Source organism: Dasypus novemcinctus, chromosome 6, assembly GCF_030445035.2.
Source record: "Dasypus novemcinctus isolate mDasNov1 chromosome 6, mDasNov1.1.hap2, whole genome shotgun sequence".
Taxonomy (NCBI): Eukaryota; Metazoa; Chordata; class Mammalia; order Cingulata; family Dasypodidae; genus Dasypus; species Dasypus novemcinctus.
Window position 1 is genome coordinate 137,924,869 of NC_080678.1, and position 23,728 is coordinate 137,948,596.

The following is a 23,728-nucleotide window of genomic DNA, read 5'->3' on the forward strand; positions in this document are numbered from 1 at the left end:
CTTTAAACAAGTCCAGGTATAGGACAGAGAACAACCCTGGGCTATGCCATAATTGAAGTAACCTCCTCAAAAGGGAAAGGCCCTACATACATTAGGTTCACACCCACAAGAATGGAATAGCTTTAAGAACATGCTTTTATGGGGTCTATACAGCCTCAACCACCACAACAACACATGTACATACACACACACAAACACATGCCAACACCCACATGCACATATATACACTCATGAAAAGGCACACACATGCAAACATTCACACCCATATATATTCACACACATACACCCATGCATATCCACATACACACATGGATGTACATACACATGCACACACATACCTCTGTCTACACCAGTGACACCTCAGCCCTTACCTCCCATGCAGACACTGGTAGGCTCCAGAGATTTAATTTTGATACAGCTCTTCTCAATTACCTAGAATCCACAGTGGGCAGAAGGGCAGTATGTGAGCTCTGGGGAGATTATCGACAAGCCCCTCCTCACTTTCAGCTTCTCACACCCATCGGGCTTCTCACGTCCAGTTCCCACTCACCTGGGAAATGATACTTGACAGGGAGTTCAGATCAGGGACCCCAAACACATGGTCCTTGGAATGTGCAATTCCTTCCAGCTACAAGGGAGAGGAGGTAGTTGGGATGCACAGCCAGGGCATGGAAGGAGCAGCTGGTTCCACAAATGGGACAGTGCCTGGCCAACACGTCAGGGTCTGGGCAGTGTTTCCCTGGAACTAGATCCTTCATCTGCAGCAGAACTCATGGGGGCAGCCTCCACCCTCAGCTGGGGTGGAACCGAGCCCACCAACTCCATCCTTTAAAGTGGACGGGGTAGACCCAAGTAATTGCAGGGGGTTAGGATGGCATCCCTCGGCTACTCGGGGAAGCAGCCTCTGACACCTGCCCCAAACCAGGCTCAAGGGCGGCCCCTGCATTACCTGTTCTCACTTACCTGTTTTTGCTCAAACTCGTTTGCACCAATGGCAAAAACGATCGCTCCCATCTTCCGAGCCTTTCGAGCCTAAGAGAAAGAAGGCGTTGAGTAGAATTCCCCAGAATCAGTGCAGCAAAATGGCTGTAATGATGGATTGGACTCACTTCCTCTGCAGCCAGCCAGTCTGCCCCTTCAGGTATTTTTGCAGCCGTCAGAGCATAGACCACTCTGGTGACCTTCCTACCTGGAGGACAAGCAAAGAGGGCTCAGGTGGGAAGGGCACCTGGGGTGCACCAGGGAGCCACGGTGGCAGAACTTCAGGGCTGCCCATGCTGGGACACTGCCCAGTGCCCCACACCAAGTCCTTGCAGGCAAGGCGTGGGCAGCTCACTGGGATGCATGTGCCAGGCACCCTACTCTGCAGGCTTTCAGCAGAGAAGGGCCTGTGCCCAGGACCCACCTGGCAGACAGGAGACTGAGCCCATCGAAGGGCCCCTCCTGCCAGACTGCCCCACCCCCCCACCAGATGGTACCACCTGTGCCAGGAAGGGAAACCCAGCTCGTGCACCTGACAGGTGCAAGACTCCAGAACAGCAGGGAGACCACAGGCTGACCTGCTGTAATGGGTGGGCGGCAGGTTTAGGGTAAGGGATCCCTGATCTGGGCTGGCCTGGGGGTTCTTGCCAGTGTCCTGGGCCCCAGGGCCCCTGGCCAAGGCCCTGGACGGGGCCCATGTGCCCAGCCAAGGGCTCTGCAAACCCCAGTGCAGCCCCCTGAGAAGCCTGGAAGGACGTAAGTACTGGTCTGTGGACAGCACCCAACACCATCAGGGAGGAAGGCACAGGGTGGAAGGAAGAAGAGCCGAAAGCCACAGTGCAGCTCAGCGGGTGCAGCAGGCAACAAAGGGTGGCAATCGAGAAGACGTCCCATAAATCACACCCTATGTCTGCGTGGGGCCCTCGTCTGCTTCCTTTTTTTTCCCCAACTGCAGGTCAGAGAGGGAAGTGGCCTCACCTGGATGCACCTGCAGCCTCTCAAAACAAAAGGTGCAGGCAGATACCTTAGTTCTCATAAAGGCGAGGTGGGTATTATCTTAGCCTCCTTGTACAGAGGAAGATTCTAACTCAGAGACCATAATGAACTTCCTCCGGCTCAGAGCTAGAACATGGGGGAGGGATCGGGACGCGAACGCGCTGATGCCCAAGCCCGGCTTTGCCCTCGACCCCTGAGAACACGGAGGGCAGGAGGGGGCTTACCTTGAGAGCTGGATTTTCTCATCATCATATTTGCCTGCAACAAAAGAAGGAAATGTTGGACAAGGGGGTTAGATGAACAAGGAGCCCTCCAAGAATGTGATACAGAGGGATGAACTCCCCGGGCTCCAGCAGCTGTACCTTCTCTAGTCCTACATTCACGTAGGAAGATGACACCAGATTACGCTCACGCATGAGTCTCCGGAGACCTTGTTGAAGATATTCTCTGAAACGCAACATGGAGAAGGCAGTGGAGGTGGGCGTGGCCCTCCCACAGCGGCTCTGCGTGGACGTGAAAGGACGCGGGTGCATCTCACATGCAGACAGGGCTCCGCTGTCCCCATGGGCTCGGCCTGGCTTGCTGGGTGCATCCCTGACCCACAGCACCGAGCACCCAGCCCCAGGGGCCCTGCATCTGACCATCCACTCCACAGTGGGGGCTTCCCTGCACGTGCAGCTGCAAGGCAGCACTCACGAGGGACCAGTGTTTCTGTGGAACTCCTGGGGGACCCCCGGCAGGCGGCCCACTGGAGGCTGTGTTTGGGGAAGCTTGTCCTCCTTTTGCACTGCCCACCCCCTCCTCTGTTCAGCAGCCCCCTGGGGGGTAGCTCAGTGCCACTAGATGCTTGTGTCAGCACTAGAGGAAGCAGCAAATAGGCCTAAGAGGGTTCCTGGGCTGCTGGGGGAGAAAGGCCGAAAGCTGGGAGGAGGGTGGACTGTGGGCAGAGGGGGGGTAGTGGGGGTGGCCTCACAGGCCCGCCCAGCTCAGGAGGTGGGGTGGGACCCCTGGAGGCTGCTGTGCAGGCTCCACCTCCCTGGGCAAGCCCCTCCTCCTGCAGGTGCCTCTTGCCCTAGGATCCCCCCTCTGGTCTCACTCTCCTGACAGCCCAGCTGGGGCCACCCAGTCCCTATGCTCTGGCCTCTGCCCCCACAGCAGACCCTCCAGGACCCTGCACCTGCCACCCGCGGCCCCATGCTCTCCACACACACCCCAGGGGGTCAGGCTCCCTCTGCTCCCAGGCCCAGGGCCCCTTCAGGCCCCACCCCACCCCTCTGCCCCACCCCTCCTCAGCTCCAGCAGGAAGCACCTGTGGGAGCACCAGTCCCAGGCTGCCCCAGCTCTGCTGCAGGCCACGCGCACCCAGGGCTGCTGCTTGAGGACTCGGGGCTCCCTGCACGTGTCCCTCCTGCACAGCTCCTGCAGCCTCCTGCCTGGGGGGGCCTTCCTACCCCAGGCCAGCTCCCCCTGGACAACACGGCCCCACCCAGGGGCCTTCCAAGACTTGCTTCCTCCCACCTCCAAACTCACATGACACCCACTCCCCCTCCACACTCTCACGCTGCCCAGAGCATCAGCCCTTGCAGCTCCTCCTGGAGCATCATGGGGAGGATTGGCCCCCCTGGCACCCCCCTCAGGTGCTGCCTCCTGCTACTCCTGCTGCCCTGCCTTCCCTCCAAGTTGCGGGCAGCATGCTCTGCTCCATCCCCAGGTGCCACCCCCAGGCTGACATGTACCCAAGGCTCCTTTGGGCTCCCCACTCGGGATGGGGCCCCAGCACTGGCGTCCCCATGTGCCTGGACCCTGCGGCCACCAGGCACTTTGCCAGCCCCACCCCCAGGCTTTGTGACCCCATCCAGGCCACCACGTGTCCCCAGCTGTGCCTACCCCATGCCTGGGGGACCCTGCCCTTGGGCTCCTCTTTTGACCCACTCTGGCTTCCCCGGACCCTTTGCTCCAGCACCCTGACTGCCCCCATCGTTCCACCTGGTTCAGAACCTGCCCCCCCAAATCTAGAGTGGGATGAGCAGGCACAGAGCTGGGCTCACAGCACAGGCAGGGCTGGGACAGGACACGCACGAGTCTCCACCAGCCCCCCTGGGTCCCTGGACTCTTCAGAGACTCTGATGAAGGGACATGCTGCCAGGGGCTGCTTGGGACAGAAGGGAGACAGGGGAAGGGGTGAGGAGAGAACACTGGGGGAGACAGTGCCAGGTGCCAGGCATCCCCAAGGAACCTGGGTCCTGGGTGAGGGCCAGCCTGATGCTGGGGCTCATTCCTCACTGCCCTGCGGGGCCTCCAGGTCTGCTGAGGGCATCAGGGGGTCTTACTCGTCTGACGTGAGGTCCATGGACACGTAGCCCTGAGAGTCGAACGTGATGAAGGCAATCCGCATTTTCGGGCTGTGAGGAAGCACCCACTCATGAGAGGCCACTCACAGCTGGAAGCCGCATGCCCACGCAGCCAGGCCGGGCCACAGCCCAGCCGCCCCCTCCCCACCATGTCTCACGTCTGGGCCCACTCCCCACCAGGCAGTGCCGACAACTTGAGTGAAGGACTTGGAGGCTTCACGCAAGAGCGGGTGCCAGGATGGCATTCTGCCCACCCCTAGAGCCCAACACCCCAGAAGATGCGCCTACCTGCACACACATGTGCACACCTGCACACACCTACACACACCTGCAGTGACATCGAGACCTGCACTCGCATCTCTGAGGTGTCTCCCTTCTACTGTGATATTCTTGTAGCTCTGTCCCTCCTTCCCCTCCCCATCTCCCCTCCCCCATCACCCCTCCTCCAGCAATTAGCCCTCTCTGGGGAGCTGGTCACCACCTCCCTGTCCTGGCCATGGATGGACTTTACTGAGCTCCCCCCCCTTGGCACCACCCCTCGGCCACCACAGGGGGTGTCCACTGGCATCTGTCCATCTGTCCTCTGCTCTGGTTCAGAGCCCTGGGCTCAGGGCTCCCACCCGAGGGACGTGCAGGCCCCTGGAGGCTCCAAGGGATGTGTGCTCTGCCTGGCCGGGGCCGAGCTCCCACAGCCCAAGGGGCCCGCAGCTCGGAGAAGCCATACTTCTTTAATTTATTCACGATGTCAGCAACAAAGATGTAAATGCTCCTCCAGCTTTTTCCCACAAACATCCACCTGAGGAAAAGAGGGCATGGGTCAGGGGGATGAGGTGCCCTGTCGGGCAAGCAGAGTTTCTCCTGTCCCCCAATTCCAGCAGCCTTTCTAACAGGTGCCTCCCTCCCAGACACAGCCTTGGAGAGCAGCAGCCCTCAGGCCCCACAGTGCATCTGGTGAGCAGGGCAGGGGTCGCCCCCAGCCCATTTGCCCAGGTCAGAGGAGCTTCCTGGACTGGGACCTTCCAGTGCTGAAGCCAAGTCAGCCCCAGGCAGACAGAGTTGTGGACACTGGAGGAGCCGAGAGGGCCAGGAATGGGGGTGATGGATTGGCTGGCTGAGCCTATCAGGTGCTGACCAGCGGGGAAAGCCACAGGCCCTCCCACCCACACTTTCAGGCTCTTTCTCCCTCTGAGTAAATGGAGAAGCTTCTCCAGGTTGTGTTCAGTGCCTGGAAGAAGTGAGGTGGTTGGAGGAGGCTGAGGCTCAGAGCCCCTTCTGGCCAGGTGGGAAGCTGCTCATATCTATGTATCTCCCCTGGGTTCAAGGTCTTTGCATGTCCATAGATCTGTTGTGTACAGCTTTGTGGAGCTGGGCATGACTCAAGTTATGGAGGGAAGTGGCTGGTGCCTAGGTTCCATGCAGGCCTGCAGTCTGAGGGCCTGCAGAGGTAAGTCATGGGGGCAAGGCTGGCCCCAGGCCTCCTTGTTCCCTGCTGGCTCTCTCCCTGGATCTGTGACCATTCAAGTCTCCCCTATGCCATGCATCAGAGGGACCAACCCACAGGGAGGCCCTTCCTTTCCCTTCCAGCAATTAATGTACCATTGGGCAGTTTGGAGCTCTGTATCCATAAAAAACATGTTCTGAAACTAAATCCATTACTCTGGGTATGAACCCTTGAGGAAAAGGACTTTGATGAGGTTGCCTCAGATAGTATGTGGTCCAGAATGGGTCCTAATCCTGTTACTGAAGACCTTTAGGTAAGGACACAGAGAAAAAGCCACAAAGGGAGCAGCTGGAAGGTAAAAGTCAACAGAGTCTAGAAGAAAAGGGGGAGACCAGGAGAGGCTGCTATGTGTATTGCATCATGACATAGGGGCTCAGGACCAAAGACCTAGACAGCCTGCCCTGGGAGACCAGTCTTCGGGAAGAAAGCATCATCTTGGCTTGGACCTCTCTCAGCCAATAAATTTTTGTCTTTATTTTTCAATGTTACATTAAAAAAATATGAGGTCCGCATATACTCCGCACCCCCCTTACCCCACTCCTCCTACAACAACAGCCTCCAACATCATGGTACACTCACTGCTCTCGGTGAACACATCTCTGAGCATTGCTGCACCGCATGGTCAATGGTCCACATTTAAGTTCATACTCTCCCCCAGTCCACCCAGTGGGCCATGGGAGGACATACAATGTCCAGTAACTGTCCCCGCAGTATCACCCAGGAGAGCTCCAAGTCCTGAAAATGCCCCCACATCACATCTCTTCTTCCCACTCCCCACCCCCAGCAGCCACCATGGCCACTTTCTCCACCTCAATGCCACATTTACTTCCATCACTAATCACAATTCCAGAATAGAGCATCAGCAAGTCTGCTCTAATCCATACTCCACTCCTCCTCCTGTGGACCCTGGGATGGTTATGTCCACTCCACCTTTGTATCAAGAAGGGGCTTAGCTTCCACTTGGATGATGGATACAGTTCTCCTGTTTGCAGTTGTAAGCACTCTTGGCTCCCTGGTGTGGTGGTTGACCTTCTTCACCTCCCTGTTAGCTGGCTTTTTGTGTAATCCAACCCACTGTATGGTATTTGCTTTAGCAATGAGGAAACTAAAACAATTATCAATGTCCTGTTTACAGACATTGCTATACAACCAAGAGCAATCTTCTCCTCCCCTCCCTCTTTACTGCCTCCTCTAGGCTGTGTCTAAAACGGTCAGCAGGGCAGTGCTCCAAGGTGTATTCACCAAATGCAATGAATGTGCCTTACTGATAAAAAAGGATGTTGATGTGGGAGGAGTGGGGGTGGGGGGTGGGGAGTGTGGTATATGGGAACTTGCATTTTTTAATGTAAGAGTCGTGTGATATATTTATCTTTTTTAAAAAAATGTAAATAAATAAAACTGCCAGCAGACAATGAGGAAACTAAGGGCAGATGGTTCTAAAGATATCAGGACTATCATTTATGGGGTATTTATATCCCAGGCACTTTTTATGCATGACTTCGAATTCCAGGACAACCTGATGACCCAGTGTTACTATCATTTCACAGATGGGATAACTGAGGGTCAGGCAGGTCAAGTCGTTGGCCACACTTTCTGGGGCTAGCATGGATAAGAACCCATCTCCAATCACAAAGCACCTGCTCTGCCCTTTGCAGGAGGTGCAGGCACTCTGGGTCCTCTCTAGCATTGGGCAACTTCTGGACTGCAAAGCTCTAGCTTCTGAAAATGCACCCACAGTACAGACTTTACTCTTCGCAGCCCACAGTAAAAAGTACAAGGCCCCTCCTTTTCCTAGCTAATGCTAACACTTCTCTCTACTCTTTTCTTCTTGCCCTGACTGAAAAGGGCCTTCAAAAGAATTACAATTACAAGAATATTTATAGGAAGCAAGAGTCATCAACTCACACACACCATGTAGGAAAGTTCCCAGTTTGAGATGATTTTGAAGGAGGGTCTAGACTACAGAAAGAAAGCAAGGCCTTATGGCCAGTAGAATGAGTCACAGGATACCCAAAGACTGGAGAAGGACACAGTGTGGAATAGCAAAAAGCTTCTGGCACAATGAGCTGCAATAGTGTTTTCGTGCCCCCCTTTTAGATGAGAATGGACAAAGATGGTCAGACACTCGAGGAACCCCTCAGCTCTTATAATTTGTGACCAAAATATCAGTACCTACAGCAACAACCAGAAAAAATCAGAAGAATTAATGAGTGGGATAAAATGTAAAAATTCTGCAGTTCATAGTCTCAGAGAATTAAGAGAATATCTGTGAAAAAATTGGGAAGCTAGTTATGTAAGAGGGAAGCTTCTACATAATCAGAAAACATGGGAAACTAAAAGATCCCTGAAATAACAAGATAAAAATAAATATAACAAATAATTAAAAACTAAATAACACTATAATAAATAGCTCAGCTATAAACAATATTTATATTGTAATGTCAAAGTAAGCAATAAATACTTAGTCTGAAATTATTTAACTCTGTTAGGAAAATGGAAGAGTTCAAGAGATAATATGTAAACTTTAATAAGAAACTGTACTCAGTACAACCATGTTATCAGAATAATGTGCAACATGCTCACAAAAGAAGAGGTTTTGCAAGTGACTGCTTCTGGAAGGTAGGACTGGAGGTCAGGAGATGGGAGGTTAATTTTCAGTTTCGATGGGGCCATTCCTGCAGGGTATGAAAATGTTGGTCCATGCAAGGAAACGTGACCTAAAATTCAGAGTTATCTTCGCAGTGTCTCTGTAAAGAATGTGTCCCTGGGCACTGGACATGTGTGAGTGGAGGTAGATTACCAGTGCAGTTCTATCCCCAGGTGGAGTTTGAGCCTGATGACCTGTGAGGTCACTAACCACTCTCTGAGCTGTGAATCCTGAAACCAGCAGCAAACAAGACAGGGTGGAAAAAATATGTTTCAGCATCAAGCCTGTACCTTCCTCCTGATCTTCCCACTGCCTGAATATACTGAGGTCAGACCACAAAAGCCACATGGGGCCATTGGCCTGCAGGGGCATCCAGTGAGCCACTAGGTCTCAAGCATCTTGGGGAGAGGCCCCAACATTTGGCTACTAGGACTGTCTGGAGCAGGCTGATGCTTCTTGGGCAGTGAGATGACAACTCCCAGCAGGAAGTGGTGGATGGCATGAGTGCCAGAGGAAAGGACAGGAGGCTGCAGGTGGGACCAGGCATCCCATCCAGCCTTTACCCTGGAATGCCCTTTATTCCACACCTGCACATCAGCCACAGGTACCTCCTTGTCACCTTGTGAGGGGTCCTGAGAAGGTGAAAAAAAGAGAACCTGGATGGCCCTCTGAAAGGGAGAGCACAGATTAACTGCTGCCTTGCCTGTCTCTGTTCATCCTTGTGCATCTGCTACCTTCCTAAGGTCAGTTCCTGGAAACTGACTTAATCCAGCAGTACACCAGGATCTCAAGGATGCTGAGAAAGGGGTTACAAGTCACAGCCAAGGCTGTAGAGAAGCTGTATGGCAGCCTATTTCATGGGTTGAAAGAATTTTGTTGGAAGATTCCAGGCTCACTGCCTCAGGCCATTGGCTAGATCTCTGCTGTGACACAGGCTCAGGCCTGGTTTGAACTGGGGGGTCCAGGCTGCAGCTCCCTGAGGCAAGCTGTGTGAAGCCTCAAAGAAAAGATGGACCAAGTGCATGTCACAGGCCAAAGGGAGCTGAAGGGACCCTCAGAGAACCCCAGGAGAGGAACAGGACAGGCAGGACCTCTCCCCTTTTGGAAGAGAATTTAGGACAGGTTCTAGATCTGTCATCAGTCTATCAGAAGCTGCTTCTCAATCATCTACTCCAGGTCCAAGAAGGAATTTACCAGCTGAAATACTTTGGCCTTCCTTCAGTTAAATTCCCCCCAAATTTGGCTGCAAACCCCAGAGATGAAGAAGCGACAGGACTGTCCAAATCCAAGGCACTCATGGGGAGGCTGCACAGAAAGCTGGTTAAGAAAGAACCGAGGGATTTTACATCCTGACCTTGAGATCCCCAAGCATGGAGAGGGGCTGGCCTGGCTCACATTCCACAGAGCCTGGCCTGAAACCCAGGTTGGGACTCCTGGCATGTGCTCTGAGGCCTGTGTACTGCCAGAAAAGAGCCACGTCGTGGGCAGACAAAGGGTGTGGGTGGGTACTGTGGGTGCTACAGAGAGTGGAGGGGGGTGGGGGCAGCCCTGGACATCCCTTCCCACCTCCCTTGCCTGTGGGGTTATCCCCCCACCAGGTGGCTTCGGCGTGGGCCCTGGAATGGCAGAGGCTATCCCAGCTGCAGGGATCTTGGCCGATGGCTGAGGACAGGCACAGCCAACCCAGCAGAGACCCAGGCGAGGCTTTCCTCACTCAACCTGAGCCTTTCCTTTTCTGCAAAAAGAATCGAGAGTGGGCCTGCCTCATTCTGGTCGAAACCTGGAAGGATAAAGCTGCAACTGAGAAGGAACATTCCTTCCTTCTTCACAGGGTCGAGGCACCGGGCTCGTTCCTCCAGGTGTTGCCATCCAGCCTGATGGAGGCAGGGCTGGAGACTGAGGAGGAATGGCAGTGTGGGGCCCTGGCTCACAGCCCAGAGCAAAGTCAGTCAGGGACCCTCAGGGACTACAGCACGCCTTCAGCAAATACTGGAGACTGTGGGAAGAGCGTGTCCTTGATTGGGCCTTAGTGTGGGACTTCGAAACCCATGAGCCAATAGAAGGCTGTTCTAAGCTAACTCATTGTGTGCCTCAACAGTGTCAGCAAACCAAGACAGATTTTGGTACTGGGAGTGGGGTGCTTTTAAAATTATCTAAACATATGGAAGTGGCTTTAGAATTGGATAATGGGTGAGGGTTGGAAGAATGTGAAGCCATTGATTTAAAAAAAAAAAAGCCTAGATTACTTTGAAGAGAAGATTGGTAGAAAAGTGTATATTAAAAGTAAATTGTATACAATTTCTATTTGGTTTGATCCTAAGGTTTTGGTAATGAATGGTGGTGATGGTTGCACTGCATTGTGAATGTAATTAGCAACACTGATTCATAGCCCTGAATTACATTATGAATGCAGTTAAAGGGGAAATGTCACGTTGTATATATGTTACTAGATTAAATTTTTTAAAGAAAACTTAGGACTGTACAACTCAGGCAGAGAACCAAATTGTAAACTATGGACTACAGTTAATAATACAATTATAAAATATCCTTTCATGAATTGTAACAAATATAAAACACTAATGTAAGGTATTAATAATAGGGTGGTATATTTGAATCCTTATTCTCGCATGATTTTTCTGTAATCCTACAACTTTTCTAATAAAAAAAAGAGAAATTGGCAAACAAATGTTTCTGGTGAGGGTTCAGAAATAACTGAAAGGTGTAGAGAAAGTTTCTTATCAACTTAGAGAATACTTGTATTGCAATGAACATAATGTTTGTAGAAATACAGACATCAAAAGTGCTTCTGCTGAGGTCTTAGGAGGAAATGATGAATGTGTTCTTGGAGACTGGAAGAAAGGCAAATCCTTATTATGTAGCAATGAACTTGGTGAAATTGTGTAGCTAAGCTGGATGGAAGACAAAACTCGTAAGTGAGCTCTTGGATGTTTAGCTAAGAAATTTCCAAGGTAAGTGTGGAAAATGCTGCCTGGTATCACCTTGCTATTTTTAGCAAATTGAGGGAGGGAAAACAAGTCTAAAAGGAACCAGCTATTGATGCTTTGGAAAGGTCTCAGCCAATCAAGACAACATATTCTGATTAGGCACGGAAACAGCTCTATTAGGGCCCTCCCCAAGATATGAGGAAGGCAGCTCCCAAGAACACGGTCCCACGGGAGGCTTTGGTTGAACTGAAATTTGCAAAGATGAGGTGTATGACTCATGGATCCAACCAGCCACCTCAGAGGAAGTCAGGCTTGGAAATGCGATTATCCAGTAAGGATATGTGGGAAATCCTTTCATCTGGTAGCATGGGCACTCTTGAAATGCATGCAAAACTGACAAGAATTTTGAGAATTTTTTGAGTACAGGCACTGCCAGCCTTGGCACAAAGGGTCAGAGATGGGACAAAATCAAGAAAAAATGACTGCAGGGGCAGAGCCATGGGAGCAAAAATCTGGGCTAACTTCTCCTTTGCACTTCAGTCCTTGCTTCCATCCTTCCTTCTTCATATTCATTCTCTGCATGGATGCCAAAGGCTCTTTTGAAAACACAAGTCTGACCCATCACACTTCTGATGAAGGCCTCCTTTCAATGACCCCCAAATGCCCTTGAGATGAAGAGTAAGCCTTATTCATGGCCCCAGGTCCTTGCCATCTGGCCTGTGCTCCTCTCTTCCTCTTCCTTTCTCCCCTTCCTTCCTTAAGCTCCAGGCCTGCCTAGACCACCTGACATCTGCTTTCTCTGGACCTCTGCACAGGCTTTTCCCTCAGTATGCAGTCCCTTCCCTAGAACTCAGAGGTGCCCTGGTCAAGGAAGTGGGCACACAGTAGGGGCTCATCCACATTTTCCAAGTCCATCCAGTGTAAACACCTCTTCCCCAAATCCTGGGTGTCCCTGAATGGGAATGATAACCAGAGAGCCTCCACACAGCTAATAGATTTTTTTTTAATTCCCCCCACCCCTTGCAGCTTGTTTGTTGTCTGCTTTCTGTATCCATTCACTGTGCTTTCTTCTGTGTGTCTGTACATTTATTTATATTTATTGCCCCCCCTTTGTGGCTTGCTTTTTGTCTGCTCTCTGTGTCCATTTGCTGCACACTCCTCTATGATTTTGCTTGTCTCCCTTTTAGTTGCATCACCTTGCTGGGTTGGCTCTCCACGGCGTGCAGGCGAGCCTGCCTTCACAAGCCTACCACCATATGGTAGACGGGAGCCCAACTGATTGAGCCACTCCCTCTTCCCTAACAGATTATTTTTGCCTCCAAGACCACATCAGCAGCTCCCAGGGACCCCAGCCATTGGTTTAGGACTGGGTCCTGGAGTTGCGCACTCCAGAGTTTCGATTCTGTCCCATGTCTTCCTTCTAGAAGTGTCAACAGATCACTTTCAGTCCGTGAGCCTCCTCCTCTCATTCTCTACAAAGTAAGGGTAATGCCATTTACCCACAGTGTTGTCAGGGGCATTCACTTCCTCCTTACACTTACCCCAGTCCAGGCCACAACTCAACTTCCCCACTCAAACTGTCAAAAATGTCATGGCCTCTGCTTTCAATATGGGTTTGGAATGTGGCCAATTACCATATTTTCCACCAACCTATATCCTCCCCATTATCTTCTCCAACCCCCATGTGAATGCATGCCGGGCTCAGGAAATAGTGCACATTAGTTCCCCGGGGTTAAGAAGTCCACTGTGGTCCTGATAAGACTTCTGCACCCACCTCTGGCCACATGCCCCCACCTCTGGCCACATGCCAGCTTGAGGATATGCAATGTGTATACAAGGGCGATTTATTTGGCAAGCTCAGCATATACTCCATTTTCACAATCCAGTAGCATCGTGGACTGGCAAATGTATAGACTGGGTTTGTGGAAGGGACCGTGTAGAGCATCATCAATCCTAGGGTCTGATCTGGGCCATAGGCAACTTGAGTTGCTCACCCTGTCCCCTGCCCTCCAAGGATACCTAGGCTTCCTCCCCTCCTTTAAGAAGCCAAATGAGAGCTATTAGGAGCAAAATGGTAAAATAGGAAGTATTAAAGAATCTTCCCTCCACCTCAAAAAAAAAAAGGAGCTAGAAAAAGAGAGTGTAATTAACTAGGGGGTAACCCCAAAACCAGATCAGACATTCAGAACAACCATGGGAGTTCAGGATGTAAGGAAAGACTGCCAAGAATTCAGTTTTTGTAATGAAGACTAGAAACCATGAGGCCTGCAGTGCTGGCAGTGGAGGTGGAACAGCTGTGGAAACATGTCATAGATTCTAGGAGTAGCTGGCTGTAGTCACTGTGGGCAGAGGAAACATCAGCCTCCAAAAGTCTGGCTGGAGGTCAAGGTCAGTTTGGGAAATCCTGAGACACAAGCACACATGCTAAGTTCAGTCTGGTCCCACTCAGCAGAAGGGGGTTCTGGTCTCAAACAGCATCTGCTGGAGGTAAAGATCCAAGCATCTTTATATTTGGTGAGTATCTGTGATGGTTAGGCTAATGTGTCAACTCAGCCTGGTAATCGTACCCAGTTGTTTGGTCAAGCAAGCACTGGGCTAACTGTAGTAAAACGGTATTTATGGACTTTAGTCACCACTGACTTTACTGCATAGATAGCTGATTACATCTACATCAGTCAGGGAGATTTCTGTCAGCAATGAGTGACACTATCCAATCAGTTGAATGCCTTAAAAGGGGAAGTGATTCAGCACTCAGAGAGAATTTTCCATCTCGTCTTTGGACAGCCAACATCTCCCAGAAACTCATCAAGGACCTTCATTGGACATTCATCAGAGCCATGCTTTGCAGCCTGCCTGTGGAACCTGGACGTGTGCAACCCCATGGTGATGTAAGAGAATCTTATAAAATTGCATACTATTGACAGATATCTACTATTGATTTTGTTTCTCTAGAGAACCCTGACTAACACAGTTTCATTTCTCTTTTTGTGTGTATTTTCTGGTGGATGGGTCATGAAGGACCTGCAGAGACACAAGCCTTGATTTTGGCTTTCCTGGCAACAATAGCTTCCAGCTTTCCACTGGCATCTACTTAGAGAATTAAGGGTGGCAGACATTTTTGGAAGGGGTGGGGGTATGTTTTTTTTTTCTTATTATTCTACCCCATCACTTTTTTGTCTTGTATTTGATTGGACAGACTGAGTAAGGCAATAGCTAGCCTGCAGAGTGACCACAATACTCAAAACTCAAAATGTCCAATTCTCAACCAAAAATTACAAAAATGCAAGGAGAGAGGAAAGTATGACTCACTTGCAGGAAAAATGCATTCAAAAGAATCTTTTAACCGAGGAACCCAGTCACTTGGATTATTAATCAAAGATCATAGATCAATTCTCTTAACAGGACAAATGAACTAAAGGAAACCAGGAAAACAATGTATTAACAAAATTATTATTTCAATCATGAGACAGAAATTATAAAGAGGAATCAAATAGAAATTCTTGAACTAAAATTATTCTAACATGAGGAAAATTCAATAGCATGAACAGACTGAAACAAGAAGAAAGGATCAGCAAACGAAAAGATAAGACCATTGAAATTATGCAAGTTGAGAAGCAGAAAGAAAAAAGAATGAAAAAGTGAAGAGAGTATAAGGAAATGGTAGGACAATATCAAGTGTACCAATTCATATGTCATAGGAATCCCAGAGGTAGAAGAGAAAAAGGGGTAGAAAGAATGCTAAAAGAGATAATTGCCAAAAATGTCACAAATATGATCAAAGATAGAAATAAACTAATCCAAAAAGCTCAATCAACTTCATGAAACATAAATTCAAAGAGATCTACATTAAGACACATTTTAGTGGAAATGGCAAAGCCCAGAGATAAAAAGAGAATCTTGAAAACAGCAGGAATGAAGTGATACATCTTGTAAAAGGGATGCTTAGTAAGATTAATTCAAATATATGGAAGACAGAAGGCAATGGCATGAAATATTTAAAGAGTTGAAAGAAACAAATGACTGTCAAACGAAACTAATATATCTGTAAAAGTGCTCCTCAAATATGAGGGAGAAACTGTGATATTTCCAAATAAATGAGGAAGTTCATTACAAATAGACATGCCTTATAAAAATGTTAAAGGAACTCCTTCCCATTGAAAGGAAAGAACACTAGACATCAATTCCAAGCTGTCTGAAAAATAAAGACCTGTGCTTTAGGTACATACATGGCTAAATGTAAATGTCAATATTACTACATGTGTCATTTGTAAAACAATCTTTTATTTATTATATGGCTTAAAGTTCAAATGCATAAAGCCAACCATAATGATACATTATAGAGCACACATGTTAGAAGTACATTTCAATAAAAGTAACATAGGGAAGGAGAGAAATAGGAAAAGATTATGTGTAAACTATTGAAAATAAACTATAAAGGATCCATTATGTCAAATGTGATCCATATGTTAATCACAAAAATGTCCAAATTATCTACACAAATGCAAATGAGAAGTGATTCAAAATGGGTCACGATAAAGGATCACCTTAGCAAAAAAGGTAGATAATAATGGAGCAAAGGAGGGACAAAAAATGTATGAGACATACAAAAAGCAAGTAGCAAAATGTTAGAAGTCTTGCCTTTTAAATAAATACCTTAGTGTAAATGAATTAAACTCTCAAATATAAAGGTAGAGATTGGCAGAAAGAATAAAGAAGCATGATCCAACTATATGCACTTACAAGAGACTCATTTTTATTCCAAAGACACAAATAGGTTGAAAGTGAAAAAATGAAAAAGAATGCCCCAAGCAAATTATAACCCAAAGAGAGCTAAGATGGATATCTGATATCTTCCATATCAGAAAAAATATATGGTAAGCAAACACTCTTACAAGAAATAAAGATGGTTATTATATATTGATAAAAGAGTCAACTAAAAAAGAAGATGCAACAATTATAAAACATATATGCACATAACAACAGGGCCCAAATACATGAAGAAAAAGTAGAAAGAGCTGAAAGGAGAAATAGATAGTTCTATAATAATAGTTTCAACACACCATTTTCCATAGTAGATAAAACATTGAGACAGAAAATCAGCATAGAAATAGAAAATTGAAATAGCACCATATACCACTTAGAACAAAGAGACACATATAGGGCAATTTACCCAATGACACAGAACACATACATCCTTCAAGTGCACATGGATCATTCCATAGGAAGACTATATGTTAGGGCATAAGACTTGTAAATTTTGAAAAATGAAAATCATACAAAGTAACTTCTTGGCACACAATGGAATGAAGCTAGAAATCAATACCAGAAAGATCACTGGAAAAATTATAAATATGTGGAAATGAAACTACAAACTCTTCAAAACCAGTGGGTTGAAAAAGAAATCACAGAGTAAATTAAGAAGAGATCTGATGTGGGGGCATTTTCAGGACTTGGAGTTGTCCTGGGTGGAACTGCAGGGACAGATGTTGGACATTGCATGTCCTGCCATGGCCCACGGGGTGGACTGGGGGAGAGTGTAAACTAGAGTGTAAACCATTATCCATGTGGTGCAGCAGGGCTGCAAAATGTATTCACCAAATGCAATGAATGTGCCATGATGATGAAAGAAGTTGTTGATGTGGGAGGAGTGGGGTGAGGGGGGTAGGGGATATATGGAGACCTCATATTCCTTTAATGTAACTTTTTTTTAATTAAAAGGGAAGAAAAAAAAAGAGAAAATACTTAGAAAGATTTTTTAAAGCCAACATACAAAAATTCATGGGATAGAATGAATGCAGTGCTGAAAAGGAAATTTATAGCTATGAATTCCTACATGAAAAAGAAGAGAAAACTCTCAAATCAATAACTTGACTTCACATCCTGATGCAGCAGTGAGAGCAAAATAAATTCAGTGTTACCAGAAGGAAGGAAATAATTTCTATATTAGACCACAGATTAATGAAATGGAGAATGGAAAACCATTTGAGGCAATCAACACAAATAAACTTGGGTTTATGATAATTTGACAAAAAGGACTGTATTTTACCTACAGTGTCAAGAAAAAGTATACAAATAACTAAAATCAAAATAAAATAGTGATGTCATTACTGACTTTATAGAAATAAAAAGAATTATAAAAGAATACTCTAAACAATTTTATACCAACACATTAGAGGGCCAAGGCCAATTAGAAAAAGTCTTAAAAACACATCAACTACCTAAACTGACTCAAGAAGAAAGAGAAAATCTCTACAAATCTATAACAAATAAAGACACTGAATAAACAGAACCATCCACCAAAAGTCCAGGTCTGAATAGATGATTTCAATATTTAATTCTACCAATACTTCAAGTACAAAATAACACCAATCCTTCCCTGATCCTTCCAAAGCATTCAAAAAGAAGGAACACTTTATAATTTATTCTATAAGGCCATCATTCCCTGGATACCAAAGGTTGATAAGGAAAGAAAATTACAGAGCAAGTTCCCTTGTGAATACTGATGCCAAAAACCTTAACAAAATGCTAGCAAACTGAATCCAACAGCATGTGACAAAATATTGTACCCATGACCAAGTGGTATAGATCCCAAAATTCAAGACTGGTTCAATATATGAAAATCAATCCACGAATAGAATGAAGGAAACAAAAACACATGATCATCTAAATGGATGGAGAAAACACACTTGGAAAAAAAACCAGCACCCTTTCTTGATAAAAACACTTAGAATTCGAGAATTAGAAGGGAACTTTTTCTTTATGATAAAGGTCAATTACTAGAAAATGACCTTAAATAAAAAGGTCAACTCAGGCCAGCAGAATATCTCAGTCTACATGTAATAGCAGGAGTTAAAAATGCTTTTTGACCTGAATAAAAGGGAGAAATGGAAAGGACAAATGAGTTTATATGGCTATGAGTTCCAAAAAGAGCCAGGAGGTTATCAGAGGGGTTGCCCTTATGCACACCTCAGCAGAGTCCCAGAGACAGATAAAGTAGATACAATCCCAGGTACTGGTTCTTCTGAGGGCTACAGAGACCCACAGGTTCTATGATCATGGCAGATGGACTTCAGTGCCATGTCAGTTGGCCCTACTTTGGAGTTTGTGTTTCCGTGTGATGGAGCTGGACTCAGATGTGATCTTTGTCCACAAGTCTCTCCTGTTACTTTTACCGGAACTGTAGTTGGTGCTGGGGTTTACTGTATACCCAAGGAACCTGAATCTCTGGACTGACCATGTGATAGCCAGGCCATGAGCCTCAACAGACTTGCAACTCCTACACTCTGGTTTATTGGACTTACCCACTCAGCCAACAAGGAGGTGAAGAAGGTCAACCACCACACCAAGTAGACAAGAGTGCCTACAACTGAAAGCAGGAGAATTGCATCCAGCATGCATGTGGAATCTAAGTGCCCTCTTGATATAGATGTGCAGTGGAAACAACCATTCTAAGGTCCACAGGATGGAGGGATAGAGTATGGATTAGAGTGGAATTACTGATATTCTATTCATGAACTATTGTAATTAGTAATCAAAGAAAATGTGGCATTGGAGTGGAGAAAGTGGCCATGATGGTTGCTGGAGGTAGGGAGTGGGAGGAAGAGGTGTGATGTGGGGGTATTTTCGGTACTTGGAGTTGTCCTGGGTGGTGCTGCAAGGACAGTTACCGGACATTGTTTGTCCTCCCATGGCCCACTGGGTGGACTGTGAGAGAGTGTGGGCTATGGTGTGGATCATTGACCATGAGGTGCAGTGGTGCTCAGAGATGTATTCACCAAGTACAACGAATGTCTCATGATGATAGAGGAGGTTGTTGTTATGTGGGGAGGAGTGGGGTGAGGGAGTGGGGGTTATATGGGGCCTCATATTTTTTTAATGTAACATTAAAAAAATATAAAGACAAAAAAGAAAAAAGAAAATCTCACATCTAACATCTTGCTCAATGATGAAAACTGGAAGCTTTCCCCTTAAAATCTGAAACAAGATAAGAATGCCCATTTTAATCATGCTATTCAATATTCAATATTGTACTAGAAGTTCTAGCCAGAAGAATTAAGAAGGAAAAGAAATAAACTGTATCCAAATTGGAATCAAGAAATAGAACTATCTATTTTGCAAATGATGTTGTCTTTTAATTAGAAAAGCCAAGGAAATCCATAAGAAAACTACTAGAATTAACAAATTCAGCAAAGCAACTGGGTACATGTTTAGCACATTAAAAATCAATTATGTTTCTATATACTAACAATGCACAATCTAAACACAAAAATAGGAAAACAATTCCAGTTATGATAGCATATAAATGAATAATATATCTAGGAATAGATTTAAGCAAGAATGTAAAAAACTTTTACAGTGAAAATTACAAAAGACCATTGAAAGATATTAAAGAAGGCATAAATGTGTGGCATGAGAAAGCCCATGTCCATGGATTGAAAGAGTTAATATTGCCAAAATGTCAATTCTGCCCAATATGATCTATGGATCCAACACAATCACTGTCAAATTACAGCAGCCATTTTTGCAGAAATGGAAAAGCTGATCCTCAAATTCACATAGAACCGCAAGGAGCCTCAGATAACAAAACAATTTTGAAAGAGAAGAATTAGGTTGAAAGAACACTGTTTTCCAATTTCAAAATACACTACAAAGTTACAGTAATCAAAACAGTGTGGAACTGGCCTAATGATAATGCATAGTTGGACCACTGGAATAAAATTGAAAGTACAGAAATAAGCCCAAACATATATGGACAATTGATTTTGTACAAAAATGTAAGTAACACACATATGTGAAAGATTAGATTCTAACAAATGACATCATTAAAACCTGGATATCCCCTTGCAAAGGAATGAGGGTAGACTCCTACCTCATATCATATATAAAAATTGACTCAAATTGGATGAAGGTTCTAATTATAATGTCTAAAAATGCAAAGCTCTTTGAAGAAAATAATCTTTATGATATACTGTTTGGCTATGGAGTCATAGATATGATGCCAAAGTATGAACAACAAAAGAAACAGTATGTAAGTTCCATTTCATGACAATTAAAATTAATTCATTAAGGCAGTATTAAAAAAACTGAAAATATTTTACAAGATGGGAGAATAGTGGCAAATCATAGACTAATAAGGGTTTAATGTCTAAAATATACAGAAATTTTTACAATGCAACAACAGAAGCATAAAAAACTCAGTCAAACAAAAGGCAAAAGCTTGAACATACCAAAGAAGATGCACAAATGAAAAATAAGCATATGAAAAGAGTGTCTACATCATTAGCCAGTAAGGAAATATAAATGCATACTAGGTTTATGTGGCCTTGACCAACCCAATTAGCCCCTCCAAGCCTCAGTTGCATCATCCTAAAAGAGGGGAATTGAACACACTCCCTCAGTTATCAGGGACTAAAGTGTCCAGTATGTTGCTTAGCATGTAGTAAGTGCTCAGTTAATGTGATTTCACACACCCCTGGTGCCAGAGCTCCTCTTCCAACCCTGGCTGGGCTGTGCCCCCACTGGGCCAAACAGCAGAGCCTGGGAGAGCAGTAGGATGGCTGCCCAGCAGCGGGGGGCCCTCTGGACTCACTACCCTTTCTGGAAAGACTAAACTAGAGAGGCTGTCATCCCCTCCAGATCCAGCCGTCCTCCAACCCTGATCCACTCTCCAAGGGGGCGTCAACCAGGCAAGACCTGTCCAGGGTGTGTCAGAAGTCCCCCCACTAGGCAGAAGAAGGGATTCTCTTCCAAGATCTGCCTCCATCACTTGACCCTGGGTCCCTCACTCACCCCTAGGGCCTCACCCCTCCCACCCAGAATTGGATGGACACCCCCCTTTGCTCCTGTCCATTCCAGGGCTGTTTGGAGGATGAAAGAAGACAACCACGGTGAAACCGTAAAGTGCTCCAGCAGAATTACCATTGGTTGCACTTCCATTACTCTTCAATGAATGCAAAGTTCACTGTCAACCCAACAGGAGGAGCTGAAGGTAGAAGCAAGAAAATCTCTCCAAGGCTGACCCTGCACCTCCCTTTCCTTCTTTGGAAGGACCACCTCACAGGGGCCAGGAGGCACCTGAGCCACTGCCCAGGGGCCAAGGCCACAAGCAGACCCGCCAGCTGCTCCTGAAAGTGACTGTGAAGAAGGAAGCAAAGCCACCAGAAGAAGCAAAGCAAAGGATTTTCCAAGCACCAGCGACACTTAAAATACCCAAAGAAAGCCACGAACCTGCTTCTTTGGGACCCTGTAGAGACAGAAGTCTTCTAGACTAAAGATCAGCCCACTTGGAGGCCACTTAAAAGAAGGGACAGAAGCTTCAGAAACATTGTGGTGGCTTATGTTCCCTTCCTTATAAAGAACTAAAAGAAAACAGAGTTTGACAGCCAAGAGATTTCAAATGGAATCAGGAGGCCATGCGGGAGGTGACTCTTAGGCAGGTCTCAGGTGTCACAAACCACCAGAGTCTGCAAAGCCTCAGGCACAGGCTCCTCAAAACCTCAGGGGCATCCCGACACCAAAAAGCAAAGCGCAATGAAAGGACTCAGCTACCTCCTAACATAACCCCAACCATCCTCCAACCACAGTCAACTTTTGTGCTCGTCTTTTTCTTTGAAATCTCTTGCTTGGAAATGCCACAACACAACACTACTTGGGGTGCTCCCTGACTCTCTGCTTCCCAAATTGCCATTCAGGACCCCAGATGAACGTCTTGGTTGCCTTGCAGCTTAGCCTATTTCTCAGTAGAAACCTCCAAAGGAAAAGTATCTGGACACAAAAGCCTGGAGCATCCTTCTGCCTCGGGAAACGAGGCGTTCTCAGAGCCACCTCTCTTGCGACTCACCCCTGGGCCTCCCGCAGCGCCCACAAGACAGGGGCTCCCCAGGCCCTGGACCCGGGCAGAAACCCCCTGTGGAGTCTGGACCTGCTCCAATAACACCCCCCCGCCCCCCCTCTCCCCCCCCCCCCCAGTGCATCAGGCGCCCCCAGCAACTTACTTGTCCAGGACGAAATAGAGATCCAAGGAGGGCTGGCAGGTTCCCAAATCCACTGAATTCTGGAGCCACGCGCCCCTCCCGCTCCGAACGTGATGGGGTCTGCCCCCCACGCTCAACACCTGCAGCTGCAGGAGCAGCAGCAGCCATAAGGGCGCTGGCGCAGGCTCCCGGGGAGCGTGGCTCCCCATCCGTCTGGTCGCTCTGGAAGCCTGGAGTCAGGCCCAGCAAGTCCACCAAAGTCTCTTCCAGGCACTACCTCCGCCTCTGTGCGTGCTCAGCGGCCGCCAGCCCGCACCTCTAGCCTAGACACGCAGGACCTCGCCACGCACCCGCGCAGCGCGCCAAGCAAGACAGCAGCTGGCTCTGGGCACCAGCCGCAACTGCCTGCTCGCCCCCTTCCGCCGCCCGGGGGCCGGTTATTATGACAGCCATGAGGCTGACGTGGCCCCTTTGTGACCTGCAGCACTGCGGGGCTGTTCACAACTGCAAGGGGGAGTCACAGGATCTGTGCGGGGTGGGAGGGGCCTAAACGAGGCGCCCCTTTCCCCCAGACCCTCACAGGGGACCTCTAGGACCCTCAAAATCGCTGCGTTTTTGCTTAACAGCATGTTACCAGAAGGGTCTGGGTGTTTGGGATGAGGACCCGGCACTCCCTCGCCCCCCACCCGCTCTCCCCACCCCGGCCTGGGAGCAGAGCCTGGAGGCAGAGGCTGGGCTCAGGCATCTCTCTGGTCCTCAGTTACTGTCAATCCTGCGGCGGCCGCAAGTGGCACCCAGAGGGTGCTCGCAGGCTGAGGACGCCTCCCTCTCCTCACCCAGCAGGAGGCAGTCCTCCCCTGACCAGCTCCAGGGAGAAACCGAGGCCCTGCAGGAGGGGCCAGCGCCGAGGGCCTGCAGCAGGCAGTGGGGGAGGCGGGGCCAGCCACGGGCTCCGAGGTTCTCTGGACTCTCCCTTGGGGCTGCCTCTGGAGGGGTGGGGAGGGAAAGCCGGCTGGGGGAGCGGGTGGGGCCCAGGGAGCCCCCGTCTGTCCTGAGGGGCCCTTTCTCCTGGAGAGAAAGCCCCGCCCGGGCTGGCGCAGCCCCCGACCCGGGGGTCCAGCCGAGACTCCCCTGCCTTGGAGGCAGAGCTGGGGGGACCCGCCTACTCAGCGCCCCCGGGCCAGAGCCAGGCGCTGACAGGGCCGCAGGGCCACACCGCGGTCCAAGCCGTCAGGGAGGGGGGCCGGGGTCCCTCTGAGTCCACTGGCCTGGAACTGGCTCTGGTCTGGGGATGCAGTGACGGGGCACGGGCTCTTCTTTCACATCCGCGCGCT

At 48.1% G+C, this 23,728-nt stretch overlaps 1 protein-coding gene across 1 annotated transcript; it reads right to left on the bottom strand.

Moving 5' to 3' along the window:
- Positions 1-529: 529 nt before the first annotated feature.
- Positions 530-22,603, bottom strand: LOC131278969 (anthrax toxin receptor 2-like). Its single transcript, XM_058299601.1, has 8 exons — positions 22,416-22,603; positions 5,053-5,124; positions 4,308-4,379; positions 2,340-2,424; positions 2,202-2,235; positions 1,110-1,189; positions 964-1,032; positions 530-628 (listed from the first exon to the last, which is right to left on the bottom strand). Exons 1-8 carry the CDS (start codon positions 22,601-22,603, stop codon positions 530-532), a joined length of 699 nt encoding a protein of 232 aa, XP_058155584.1.
- Positions 22,604-23,728: the final 1,125 nt, after the last annotated feature.